This window comes from Engystomops pustulosus, chromosome 1, assembly GCF_040894005.1.
Source record: "Engystomops pustulosus chromosome 1, aEngPut4.maternal, whole genome shotgun sequence".
Classification (NCBI taxonomy): Eukaryota; Metazoa; Chordata; class Amphibia; order Anura; family Leptodactylidae; genus Engystomops; species Engystomops pustulosus.
In genome coordinates, this window is record NC_092411.1 from 265,060,684 (window position 1) to 265,075,381 (window position 14,698).

The following is a 14,698-nucleotide window of genomic DNA, read 5'->3' on the forward strand; positions in this document are numbered from 1 at the left end:
CAGCGGGGCACGGGACAGCGTATCTCCCGACAAGTAAGCAGATGTGCAGAACATCTGTAATCTATTCTTCACTGTGTTTTTCACTTAAATGATCCTGTGTTCACTGTTTTTATTCTATTCTTCACTGTTCTTCACATCTGCTGACTTGTCGGGAGATAATATACGCGCGGAACAGTGAAGAATAGATTGCAGATGTTTGCATACATCTGCTAACTTATCAGAAGACATTCTTTTTCAATTAATTAACACATTTTATTCCCGAACCATGGTCCCTTTGAAAAATGCTCGAGTCTCCCATTGACTTCAATGGGGCTCGTTATTCGAGACGAGCACTCGAGCATCTGGAAAAGTTCGTCTCGAATAACGAGCACTCGAGCATTTTAGTGCTCGCTCATCTCTATTTAAGATCCTTCTCTGTATCACATTTAGTGAGTGGCTTGGGTGACCATGGTCCCTCTGGGTTTGGGCCCCTGTCCTAACACCCAAACTGTCTATATTATATTCCACTACTGAAGGTGCCATAACTTATGAATTCTTAGATGAGGCCATGATGTATGGAAAAAGAGGCATTATCCATAGCATAAGACTTTTACAATGACTTTCCCTTAGCACTTCTGTACACCTATGCTATACCGTACTGCTACCACTAGATGCCGCCACTGTTTTAGAATCGCGCTCACAAAACTGCGCATGCGCCGGTTTTCCACTTTTTCATATCTGTGCTATAACCTACATCTACGAGAGGTCACCGCTGCCTCAGATTCATTCTCAGAATACTTCGCATGCGCCAGTTATCTATGCTATAACTTAGTTCTACCGTTAGAGGTCGCCCCTCACTGTGAATCTCTGTCTTGCGCATGCGCACACTAGTCATTGTGCCTTGCGTATTCAGCGGTCTTCCTTGGCGCCTGCCTCCTCCACCACTAGGTGCCGCTGTCTCCCACACTCACAGTTGCGGCGCGGACTGTTCTCTCTTTTCCTCTCATACTGTGACATTTTCCCACAATCCCGCGGCGCTTCCGGGTCAGGGGTCGGGTGCAGCGGTTGCGTTTGTTTTGGGTGATGTGTGGAGCGGTGACCGCCGGGGCACAGCACAGGACATCATGGCCAACCTGCCGCCCGGGGATCCCAAGCTGGTGTCACTGATCGTCAACCACCTGAAGAGCCAGGGGCTGTTTGACCAGTTCCGTAGAGACTGCCTGGCTGATGTGGACACCAAGGTGAGGGGCGCTCCGGAGATCCCCAGGAGGGGCACAGGGATAGGGAATGGTAACTGTTTCCTTCCCAGAAGCCTCAGTCTACAGGGAAAGCTGCTGGTGCAGGGAGCTAGCACTTGGTGCCAGAGGGGGGCGCTACAGCAGCTCCTGTCTTAGTAATGTATCGCCTGATATCACATTGTACGTGTCACCATGATACAGATGTGCGGGATATGTGTTTGCACATGACTTTGCCATGAATATCACAGAAAATTTGTCTACGGGCGCGGGAATTACATGGCGGAGAGTATCGTGTCTCAAGTTGCAGAAGAGTCTTCACCTGCAATGACTTGTCTCACTCTCTTATTGATGAGCACGTGTCTTGCCTCTCCATTCAGCGCTAAGGGAGTGACAGAAGTTGCATAGCACAGCTATGTGCTGGAGATAACCAATCGCTGTACTGAGCAACATCTGTCACTCCTTTAGTATTGAGCGTCATCTTGATGCCCCTTGCAGGACTCAGCAGCTTCTTATCCCCTGTCCTCTAGTTAGAAGAGAACAATCAACCACTTTAAAACCCCTTTTTGTTCTTTTTCCCAAAACCCCTTTAATGTTTGCATCTTTAGACCTACAAGTTGGTTAATCAGATCATTGTGCGTGCAAAAGTACTGGATTCTTTTGTGACTATTGTTGTGTTTTTTAGCTAAGGTGGCTGTCATGCGGCACGTTCTTGGACCTTTCTTGGTGCGTTTTTTTTTTTATACCTTGCATTTGGCTGGTTTGAATTCTGTATTAATATTTTTCACAGCTGCTTAAACTTGAAGAAAAACAGATTCAAACCAGCTAAATACAGGGTAAACATGCAAAAACAAATCTGTTCTAAGAATGTACCGTGTGACACCTAAGAGGCAACTAGAAATGGAGTGGACCTGTTTGTTTGGGTTCGGTTTCCCCTGGCCAATCATGAGCATGGCTAGCTGCTAGGGGCGTCGGTTTGCTGGATTGACTGTTCAGCCACCCATCCGGCAATATATCTGAGTCGGGCAGCTGAAGCCGACCATCAGGTCCCCTCATCTCTAAAGGCAACCTCCTAGAGCAGTGATGGTGAACCTATGGCACTGGTGCCAGAGGTGGCACTCTGAGCCCTTTCTGTGGGCACTCAGGCCATCACCAGAGATGACTCCCGGTATCTTCCTGCAGTCCCAGACAGCCCAGGACTTGCTGTGCACTGAGCTATTTTAAAGGGACAGCTCTACCTGGGACTATTTTCTGCTATATTGGTGCCTCAGGTGCCGGTATAAATGAAAACTGTGACAGAGAAGGGAGTATAACTCACAAATTAAATTTCTGTGTTGGCACTTTGCGATAAATAAGCGGGTCTGTGTTGTAGTTTGGGCACTCAGTCTCTAAAAGGTTCGCCATCACTGTCCTAGAGTGTTATTGCAAGTAACATGGTTGAAAAAATTTTTTTAATGCTGCAATGACTAAAAATTACAAACCTGACTGTGTAATGTAATGCAGCCTGTTTATATATTGAGTGACTGCTTATTGCAGGATCTTGATTTACCTTCATCGCCGAATACATTGGTTACAATTTACCAGCTTGATGTAAAGTAATTGTCTCTGTATTATACTATACATATATATACTGTACTATAGTTATGTAGATGATCTGTGTCTGGAACCTTCTTAATCTGGGTGTTTATACATTTTCCTTGCAGCCTGCGTACCAAAACCTGAGACAGAGGGTGGACAACTTTGTATCCAATCACCTGGCAAACCACACGTGGAGCCCTCATCTGAACAAGAACCAGCTGAGGAATAACATCAGGCAGCAGGTGCTCAAGTAAGTCACGAGCTGAGCATCGGATTTCATGGAAAAGGATTGGATTCATATGAAACATTACTAAAGTAGCTTGTATTTAAAGGAAATTACTACCATCAAAATCCATTATGATAAACCAGGGACACTGGTTTATTTTATAAATATGCTATTGAGCCAGAAGGGCCCCTTCCTGCTGCTGTTACACTCGCACTCCCCCTCTCTCGCCCTCTCTCTCTCCCCCCTTCTCCTTGATGGGAAGGGGAAGTGCACCTGCACTATGAATCTGCAGCAAGGAGGGGCTCTGATAACACCTCCCAGAGCCCTACTGACTCATTAGTTTTTAATTATGAAAGTTGATTTTAGAACGAAGGAGGCCAAGGATAACAAATATAAGATGATTACAACAGTCACAGTGCCTGGATCTATGAGTAATGCCACCAGTTTTTAGTGATGGATTTTGACGGTACATTTCCTTTAATAAGCACTATTGACACCTTCCTGATATGCCTTAATAGTACGGCACGCGTCGGGTGCATGGAGAGGGCTCACGGGCTGAGCCCTCTCCATAGCCGGTAGATCTTTGCTGTAAAATGCTGGTTACACCCACGATCATTGCTAGCACCGACTGCGGGTGTTATCCTGTCCATCTTTGCCGACAGCTTCAAAAAGATGGCGGCACATGGTCCGGAGATCCATGGTAAAAGATGTCGCTCCCCATGACGTCATCGGGGGCACCGATCGGTATCCATGACAACCTCTGGTCTTCTGAAGACCCGAGGCTGTCTCATTTTAACCCATTCATTACAATGTGCGATTTGCACATTGTAATGAATGAGAAGGAAAGTCCTAATATACTGCCATACTATTGTATGGCAGTATATGGTAGGATCAATCAGACAACATAGGGTTAAAGTAGCGTAGGGGGTCTGAAAAAAAGTAAAAATAAAAAAAAGTTATAAAAAAAATTTATATTGAAAAAAACATAAAATTCAAATCACCCCCCTTTCCGTACAAGTCATAAATATAACCTGTAGAAATCATAAACACATTAGGAATCGCCGTGTCTGCAAATGCCCGATCTATCAAAATATAACGTTTTTTTTAATAGCACCCAAAGTCGAAAATGGCACTTTTTTTGCCATTTTGTACTCTGTACACCAAAGTATTAAACAGTTATTAGTGCTAGAATATGGCAAAATCAAAAAATAAAAAAAAATGTATAAGAATATTTTTTGTAATTGTATGAAAACATTATAAAACCTATACAAATGTGTTATCCCCGTGATTGCACCGACCCAAAGAATAAAGTAGACATGTAATTTGGGGTACACAGTGAAAGATGTAAAATCCAAGCCCACAAGAAAACAGCGCAGATGCGGGGTTTTTTTTCACCATTTTCACTGCTTTTGTAATTTTTTTTTCACACTTCCAGGACACAGAAGGAATATTAAATTCTTTCACTATAAAGCGCAATTTGTTACGCAGAAAACAAGCCCTCACACAGCTCATACATGTAAAAATAAAAATTTGGTGGCTGACCCACAGTGTTTTCCCATAGATTTAGAATCAGTAAGAGGACGTTATACTTGACATGTTTGTACTATGCAATTCTATAATTCTGTGTTGTCAGATCTGGTAGCTGGTGATTAGCTATTGGGGAGGGGGGGGGCAGGCATCTTGATATTCTGCTAAGATATAGAATATTCAGACAGAAGCTCGGTGGTGGCTATGCTCTCTACTAAAAACCTTGAAGGAGTTGTCTGAGTATTACAAAAAAAAAAGCATGCTCTACTCTTCTCCTCTCACCCACCCTTTCCCCCCGCCCCCAGTATGACACACTGCGGCCACGCTGTGTCTGTCACAGCCCACCTGATACATTTTTGTAATAATCGGAACACTCGCTTTAATCTAGGTTTCAGTAGGGGGTATAGTACTTTGACCTACTGTGAGCAGGACCAAAACATGCGGCAGAGGGTGGCTCACCACTGTGCCAGTTATGTAATTGTGACAAATTGATTTATGTTGGTTTTTTTATTTCCCTTAGATCTGGAATGCTCGAGTCTGGGATTGACCGCATTATATCCCAGGTTGTGGACCCAAAGATAAATCACACTTTCAGACCTCAAGTGGAAAAAGTTGTACAAGAATTTTTGGCCACGCTAAACAATAAAGAAGATACTAACGCGAATAATGAGCAAGTGGAGGAAAGATCTGAGGCTTCTCTGTCTGTCATTGGTACTTAAGTTTTACTTTATTTAGATCACGGCTGCATTTGTTACTGCAGTGGGAAGGTGTCCCTGTTTGGTGACGCTGTATTATGCAATTACTTCAAATCTTCCAGGGTAGTACCTGATATTTGCAAATGCTCACAGCATATTTATTAACGGAGTCTGAGAGGAGTGTTTGATGCTAAAGCTGGGCTCCCAGTCCCAGGCAGATGTGTTTTACATGATGGGGGCACCTTATTGTAGGTCTTATTTGCAGTAGATTTTCCACAAGGTATTGACTGTCAATTTTCTTGGTAGCAGTCCCCCCCCCCCCTGCCCCCCCCCCCACCATAATAAGAAATCCTCTGACTTCTCATTGCAGATTCACAGCTTGTTTCCGCCAGTGTTTAGGCGCAAACTCGTTGCATCAGTGTGCAGTTACCCTTAGGGTATGTGCATACATAATGTACCATGTGTGGTATTACAGTAAAGTATGGGAATTAATCAGTCCTGTACAAACATTACAGAAAAAATTGACAGCTTAGTGCTTTTCTGCTGCAGATGGTGGGGAGTAAATCAAGGGTTGCAATGTCCTGCCTAGGCAAAAATCACACAATTAAATGCATTAGAAATCAGCCGATTGCTGTGAAAAAAAGCAATCTGCTCCACTCACGCACCAATGATCATTGAAAATGACTGCGAGGGAAGCAAAAATGTGCAGGACTTGGACCTGCTCTATTGTTTGTCTCGGGTAGTCGGTTCATGCCTGTGAAATACAAAGCCTTGTGTATGAGAACATGGGCTAGCCTTGTATGCGAGTAGCACTAGGGGAAGGCTAAGAAACACTAAGGCTGGTGGCACACATGGCGATTTGAACCCGTTTTTGTGCGTTTTTAAGCAGTCAGTTAAAAATGCATGCGTTTTTGACCAGTGTTATCAATTATTTTAATTAAAAATAACCCAAAACGGACCGCTTAAAAGCGGCCCAAAAACGGGTTCAATCACTGGCTGAATCAGTGGAGCTAAATGACCTCCCCTAGTTTTTTTTCTGACTCCCAGGAAGATAGGGTCCGGAGGTTTGTTCTTAAGTTGCATTTCTATGTAAGTTGAAACTGTATACTTTATAATTGGAGACACTTTACAGCTGATCATTGCAGCCTGGGACTATAGTAAAGCATTCAGAGAGCTTCACCAGAGGTCAGCGGGGTCTGTCTGTAACTATGGGTTGTCTGTAAGTCGGGTGTCCTTAAGTAGGGGCACGTCTGTATACTGGTGTTCATATTGGGGATTAACAACTTGGTATCAACAGGATCTTGGATAGAATATTTGGATATCAAAATATCCTAGAAATGAGTCCATGGTTACTATACACGGTGGGGAAACTTTAGTATTTTTATGGCTGTTTATTTCTGCTCTAGAATTTATGAAAGTTTGGTGTCAGAGCTAAGAGTTTTTAGTTTGTAACGATTTTTAGTTTACCTGTGTATTAAGTTTCTTCCCTTGTTTCCTTAAGGATCTACATCATTGGTTGGGCCCAGCACCAGCGTTGCTAATGACGCCATGTCCATTTTAGAAACCATAAGTTCCCTGAATCAAGAAGCTACAGCCGCCTGGGCCTTGTCAGAAAATTCTAATCATAAAAACATTGACAAGGTGTCCAGGAAGCCTCCTCCACAGCAGAGCTTCGATGTCCCCCCAGAAGAACCGCTGGAGAATGACAAACTCACCCCTGAAGTCCCAACTGAGAGCGTGGAGCCGATCCTCAAGGCAGAAGATATAATTGACATTTCACTTCCAGCTGAAGACATTAAAAATTCAGTCAATGAAGCAATTATCTCCTCGCAAATCAGAGACTCTCCAAATGACATTGACGAACCGAGAGCAAAGTCTGTCGAGAGAGCGGAGAAGAAAATCGAGGTCACTGAGAAATCGGACCGGAAGGAGGAGAAGAAAGAAATTAGGACAGAAAAAAGGAACGAACACGTGAAAAGAAGCGACGACATCACAAGACAGAGGGAAGAGAAGTCCGGGAAGGAGAAGGAAGGCGACGCTGAACCTTCTAAATACAGTATTGCCGAAAAGAGTAGCAGCAAGCAGAAGGCTGCAGACTCTGTGAAGGAAGGTATGGATTTCTCTTGTGTTATATTCAGGTGATATTAGACGCCTCAGTATCTGATATGTGTTGCTTCAAAGTGTCTCCCAGGATAATGCAACTTAATTTCTTATACAAGCTGCTTAGGGCTATTCCCCATTGCAATCTCATTTTCTGAATTTCTCCCTTCTTCTATAGGGACATTCAGCTAATAGGATGCAGAGTTCAAGAAAAACACAAATCCTGGTAGTACTGCCAGCATTTTATGATTGAGGGTCTGACTTTTGGGATTCCTGTTCATCCTAAGAATGAAGGCACCTTGTCCCTGATGTAGCATTACTCCCACTTAATATTTTTCCTACACACTGATGCCTCAGCCAACTTAAAGAGAACCTGTCGCCAGGAATGTGTCACCAGCTGGTGACCGGTTACAATAACCTATTAGCTTTCTGAATCATTTCAGTAGCTTATAATAGTTTGATTCGCATTACCCGGCTCTGTTCCGGCAGTGAGTCCTGGGGGAGGGGCAGCTGCAGCCTCTGTGTGTATCATGTGTTCTCCCACTCCTCAGCACCATCTCCCTCCTCCCCTTCCTGCTCAATGCACATGACAGGAAGAGGGGAGGAGTGTGAGGCAAGGAAACTGACACAGGCTGCAGCTATACCCTCACCGGGGACTCTCCACACGCTGCTGGCTGGGAGTAAGGTTATGTGAATTAAACTTGTATAAGCTACAGAAATAATTCCGAATTCGGAGAAAGGCATCTGGCTATTGGAACCCATTAACAGCTAAAAATGACATTCCTGGTGACAGGTTCTCTATTAAAGCTGCAGTCTCTTCTCTGAGCAGATACTGAAATAGCACTTAAATCTCTTGACAGATTGCATTGTGCTTTCCGTAGTCTGTCCTTTATTTTTCATTTTTATCCCTAGTCCCTAGTTTTTTTTAATAAAGTGTGTTACAGTGTTTCCTTTTTTTTAATCTGCACTATTGATTTGTGCAATTAATTTAAAAAGTTAGTCACTTTGTAATACATTGTGATAAAAAGTCCATTGCAAAATAACATTTTTATTCTTGCTATTCTTCATATCTATAACTTTTTATTTTTAAATTTTTATTTTTTTTTTACAGAATGTGCCTTACCCGATTCTGATCTGGACGCTTTTTCGGACGTGACAGTCAGCTCTGTGCACACCAGCGACTTATCCTCATTTGATGAAGAAAGCGATGAGGAAGACGCGGTGTCTGATAGTACAGAAGAGGGGGAAATCACTTCAGATGGTAAATTTCAACATGTGAAACAAGTGCTGGCCCTCGGGCTATAAGATCCTTAAAATATCATTGCCTTCACGGCTGTGTAGGTTTTTTACTTCAATCGGATTCATTATATCAAAAAACCCCACACTTTTGGCTTTTGAAAAAGCCACTTAAAACTAATGCTATTTCGTTGTACTAATATCTATTAATCATAATTATACTTGCAGTACTGACAAATGAACAAATAGTAATACAGGTCCTACCTCTCAGGCCACACCTTTCTCAGGAAGGGTGTCGTCTGACCCACTTCCTGTGGCTACTGCGGATTCATAACTCTATAGTTGTGCTGGGCTTATAGTCTTGGCTATTTTTGTCACTCCTATATTGTTGAATGATGACGTTTGTGTTTTGCACATTCAGTCTATAATCTATTAAAGGCATATCCTATGGATAAATGGGAAAGCGGAAGATCCCTTTAACAGGGAGCGACATCAGTGTACATGAGGCAATCACAAAATAGTAACGTAATAAGAAAATAAGTCCAATTCAGCTCACCCCTGGAAGTCCTCCTTTGATCACATCTCTGGTCCATGTAATAAGGTGGATTGTTCGAACACACACAAAGTGAAGACTTGAGAAGAAAAAAAAACGATCCTGGCAGTGGACTAAAAAAATGTAATACTTTATTTCATCTTCTCAAAAAGTGCATTATAAAGAAAGACTTTCTGTATGGCCGGGCTCTGCTATTTCCAATGGAGACCCCCCTCCTCCTTTCCAGCATGCTGCCATATGCATACGTGCGTGTAAATGAGGCCTTAGGTTTTTTTTAACAACAAAAAAGGTTTCTGTATTATCCAATATTACAGAAGATGAAATAAAGTATTGAAGTTTTTTAGTCCAGTGGATCTTTTCTTTAGGAGATGGAAGGGGAAACTCCTCCAGGTAGAAACCCAAAGAGACACATACTACAAGGAACATAATGTCTGAATGTTATCATAGGTGTAAAGTACTGTGCAATAACTCTCATTGCAGAGATCTCCGGAGAGCTATGTGTGAGCCATCACCTCTGTGACTCTTGCTGCCCGCTATGTACATTGCTCTATATTTCATAAACATTGACAAGTTTATTTATTCCACCAAAAGATGTCCTCTCCCAGACACTTGCAGAGATTACTCCATACCCAACTGCACCTATTAGACTGAACCACTAGATGGCTGTAGAGTACCATTAAAATATACTTTATTCATTAATTTTAAAAAAGTAAAAACAAATCTTTACATTTTCATTTCGGAAATAAAATTTACAGAAATGCCATTATATTTATGAGAAAAGTGAGAGCAGGTACAATAAGAAAAATAAGAAGTTAAAAATTATGTACCGGGCACTAGGGATCCCACCTGGTGTATGGGAATACTAAGTATTGCACTATTATCTATCCGGCAAACAAAAAGTTTAGTTCATTAATCTTAACAGAAAATTTATTGCTTCTATATATCACCCCTAAAATTCCCCCATATATCAGGGTTGCTAACTCAGTTTGTGGGGTAATATTAACCAATTTTACCTTTTTTCTGTAGTGTCAATTATAGCGAGAATAGCGTGCCGGCCACCAGAAAGAACCTAATGCCCAGGAAACGCCTCGACGCGCGTTTCACCAAACTGCTTCGTCAGGAGGAGTTTATTTATGGACACTTTAAGAATTTAGCTTAAAGGAAACCTACCATTTGAATTGATGCATTATGGAGCAAACATACCTGGAGAATGCTGTAGCTACACTGATGCAGGATCATATCTTGGTTAATCCCTGTGCTGAGTGGTTTTGCTGAAAAAAACAATCATAACATTTCGGACCTTGGGAAAGCTGGGTCTGGTTGGCTGCCCAAATCAACATATTAGACACTGAGCTTGTAATTACAAATGGAGGTTAGTCAAGTATGACTAATCAACCTGAGCTGGATCACTCATACACAGCAGCTGGGGGATGGTGCAGAAATTGATTATTCTGCCTTCAGGCACAACCCAGGAATTACATCATCCCCTCCTGCAGTGAAAAACTCAGGTGCTAGGAGAAGCGCTGAACCAGCCATAGAAGCAACAGAGCTTCATTATCATAAAACAGCTATAATATTATCAGCAAAACCACTTAGCTCAGGGATTAACCAGTATATGATCCAGCATCAGTGTAGCTACAGCAGTCTCAAGGTATGTTTGCTTCATAATGCATCAAATCAAATGGTAGTTTCTAACACTTCAAACAGAAATGCCTTCAGATTGCGGCATTCGGCTGCTTCTCTGATGGATTTCTCTGTAAAAAAACGAGAAAAGAAACTTCTATAGGAGAGAAACCTTGCGAAATTATCAACGAAAAACTGCAGGGAAACTTGTACCTAATCATGCATGCAAAAACTCAACATACAGGTTGTCCCCGACTTAAGGACGCCCAACTTAAGACAACCCCTAGTTCCAGCTGGACCCCTCTGCCCCCTGTGACCTCTGAAGCTCTCTGGATGCTTTACTATAGTCCCAGGCTGCAATGATCAGCTGTAAGGTGTCTGTAATGAAGTTTTATTGATAATCCTTTAGTGACAGCACTAAATTTTAAAAATCCAATTGTCAAAAAAATTTTTTGCCTGCAACTACAATTATAAAATATACCAGTTCTGACTTATTCAAATTCAAGTACAAACTTTAAGAACCCATCCTTTACTGATTCATATCTGTATTCATAATTCCCCTTTGGATTGTATACGGGATTTAAGTTGGAATAATACGTTTTATATATATTTTTTTTTTTTTACTTTAGATGATGAGGCGAGGATAGACCCAGAGGGTAAATCCAAATCTTCAGGTGAACAGCATGAAACAAAGGCAAAGGGCACCCGCCACGCTTATGTCCATAAGCCATTCCTGTACTCCAAATACTACAGCGATTCAGATGATGAACTTACCGTAGAACAACGGCGACAATCTGTGGTGAATATTACAGCTATGCAATCGGGTTACATCTTTTACAGCCTTTCCTTGGCTCCAGGGGGGCTGGGTTAGATGAACGAAAAACGTCTCTATCCACAGCCAATGATAAACTAATGGCTGCTGAGGGAGTCTTGTTTCAGAATATTCAGTAGAATGGTGAAACTTTTCTATAGATAGATTTCCAATTTGATCTTCTGTCCATATGGAAGTGGTATTATGATGTTTTACCCTTAGGCCAAGGAGAAGGAAGAGAGACTGTTAAGAAGACGCCTGAAACGGGAGCGATTGGAGGAAAAACGCAAACAAAAGGCTCTGGAGAGGAGCAAGACTTCAAAGATGAAAAACCATGGTAACCCACATGATATAACCCAAATGTTTTATATAATATTTATATTATAATGGGAACCTGTCTGCAAAAATCCACCAAATAAACCGTTGCTGGTATGTTTTTTATGGCCCAGTGTGTTGGCCTCTTCCAGAATATCAACTCTGGAGGTAAATGTAAATCTGTTGTTTAAAGAGAACCTGGCAATTAAATTCACCCACCCAAAAAAAAATACTTAATTAAAAACTATAATTTAAAAGCATTGTCCTTTTCTATGGCTGCAATGTTACACAAATCAGTTTGTAAACTTATATGCAACTCTCACTCAGTCCTGCATATAAAATTTTCCTTGAATTGCCCTGGCTCTTTGTTCCTGATTGACAGGTCTCTCTTCTAGGAGATGCTGCTGTGTGGGACATTGAGAGGGCTCTGTTACATCTTTAGGCACTTCATGTCATGTGAGCATGTTGATGTCACCTAAGGTCCTTTACCCTGTGACGTCTTCCCCATGTTTGTATCTGATCACATAAAATCACAGCATCTTCCATGGACTTGTCCTACTCCCCATCCACCATGGAGGCTGCTGTGATTTCATGTGATCAGATACATACATGGAAGGGGTAGATGTTGAAAACGACACTGGGTAAAGGACCTTAGATCACATCATCCTGGTCACATGACATTAAGTGCTGACTGCTGAGAAGAGGCATGGGACTTGGGAAGGTGTAGATGGGAGGGGCTTGATGAGCAGGACCCCCTCTGCTGCCATTTGATTTATGAGGATGTAAGGGAAACAATTTTTAGCTAAAAGGGTGTCAGTTAGTTAATAGGGTTCTATGGGAACCTGTAATTTGTGAAAATGTGACAGGTTCCTTTTTTTTTATTTTTTTTTTATAATAACTGTATTTAAAAAAAAAAAAAAAAAAAAAATTATAAAAATGTTTCCAACATTTCACAAGACGGGTTCCTTTTAAAGTTAAGGGAGCAGAGTTTAGCAATAATGTTGAGCTCTTCCCTCTTCAGAATGCCTCCTCTTGTAATTGTCAGTCCTGCATCCTGGGATGTCACTATAAAGCTCTCCTGAAGTTTGGTACATGATGTTAATCACAGCAGAGGGGACATTGTGTGACGTGGAGAGCTGGACTTCAGTGCTACACTCTCCGCCTCCATGACTTTATAGGACCATTGTATATCACTTTAAAGTTGATTATCTGGGGAATGACACTACACTGGGCAATGAAAGAAACATAAACTGGACAATGTTGATCTTTACAAAATTTTGGATATGGTTCATGGGGTCAATTTCTCCTGACGGGTTTCCTTCAAGATATTGAAAAATGATGCCAATATTTAGCTTTCAAATGTTATGTGTGACGTTGTCTTTAATTTCCAGGTGGGACAAGTGCTCCAGACAAACCTCCCAAAAGTCTGAAACCAAAATTTAGCAGCATAAAGGAAGTCCTCAAAGAACAAATGTTTTTAGAAAAGAAGGTTGCACTAAGCCGAAAAAAGAAGAGTGAGCTGCGGTATGACTTACTGCCTTTCCTACAGCTCTCATTGACTGTCTCGCTGACTGATTGCTGAAGCTTTTATGTTGTTATTATAGAACGGACTCTTCTGGTAGTCTGAAGATAAGAAGTGACCTTCATGATGAAGATTCAAGGGATACCCAAAAGTCTAATGATGTAAGTAGTGAGAGGGTGCAGGATGTGTTTGTATCTGAAGGGGGATTTGAAAAAAAAAAAGCAAAACTCTCTCAGCTTAAACATTGTACAGAAGTCCCCTCTTTGTGCCAATTTCAAACTTGAAAGTATTATTGGAGAATCTGAACGTTGCTTATAATGGGGAGTTTATTTAAATAGTATGTATTAACTCCTTCCCGGTGCATGGAGAGCGCTCGCGGGCCGAGTCCTCTCCATAGCCGGTAAGTCTTTGCTGCATATTGCAGCAAAGGCTTACCGGTAACACCCGCGATCGGTGCTACCACCAATCGCGAATGTTTTCGCAACGTTCGCCGCCGGCAATGGTGCCAAAGGCTTCATGCGCCGCCATCTTGTCGCGGATTGACGCTCCCCGAGACGTCATCGGGGAGCGGCGATCCGTCGCCATGGTAGCTTTGGGTCTTCCGAGGTCCGTATGGCAGTATATGATAGGATCGATCAGACAACCTAGGGTTAATGTACTCTAGGGAGTCTGAAAAATAGTAAAAGTAAAAATAAAAAAAAAAGTTAAAAAAAAAAATTGTAATAAAAAAAACCCTAAAAATTCAAATCACCCCCCTTTCCCTAGAACTGATATAAATAAAAATAAACAGTAAAAATCATAAACACATTAGGTATCACCACGTCCGAAAATGCCCGATCTATCAAAATATAATAACGTTTTTTCACTGCGTTTTACCCCGTAGCGGAAAATAGCGCCCAAAGTCGAAAATGGCACTTTTTTGCCATTTGGAAAAACATTAAAAATTCGATAAAAAGGATCAAAAGATCACACAGTCCTAAAAATTATAGCAATGAAAACGCCATCAAAAGTCGCAAAAAAAATTACACCACCCACAGCTCCGTACACCAAAGTATTAAAAAGTTATTGGCGCCAGGAGATGGCAAAATTTAAAAAATAAATTTTTGTACAAGAGGTTTTAATTTTTGTAAATGTATGAAAACGTTATAAAACCTGTACAAATTTGGTATCACCGTAATCACAACAACCCAATGAATAAAGTAGACCTGTCATTTGGGGCACACAGTGAAAGCCGTAAAATCCGAGCCCACAAGAAAATGGCGCAAATGCGTTTTTTCACCATTATCACTGCATTTAGA

The 14,698-nt window shown here is 41.7% G+C and overlaps 1 protein-coding gene across 2 annotated transcripts in view; it reads left to right on the forward strand.

Annotated features, from left to right (window-relative positions):
- The first annotated feature begins 922 nt into the window (after positions 1-922).
- Positions 923-14,698, forward strand: part of BOD1L1 (biorientation of chromosomes in cell division 1 like 1) — a 33,252-nt gene continuing 19,476 nt past the window's right edge. For both annotated transcript variants that reach the window (XM_072126069.1, XM_072126070.1), the window contains exons 1-9: positions 923-1,220; positions 2,918-3,042; positions 5,066-5,256; positions 6,742-7,350; positions 8,452-8,601; positions 11,382-11,551; positions 11,786-11,900; positions 13,270-13,402; positions 13,483-13,561. In XM_072126069.1, the coding sequence (XP_071982170.1) occupies positions 1,104-1,220; positions 2,918-3,042; positions 5,066-5,256; positions 6,742-7,350; positions 8,452-8,601; positions 11,382-11,551; positions 11,786-11,900; positions 13,270-13,402; positions 13,483-13,561 (1,689 nt within the window). In that variant the 5' untranslated portion in view covers positions 923-1,103. The remainder of the gene's footprint in view (positions 1,221-2,917; positions 3,043-5,065; positions 5,257-6,741; positions 7,351-8,451; positions 8,602-11,381; positions 11,552-11,785; positions 11,901-13,269; positions 13,403-13,482; positions 13,562-14,698) is intronic.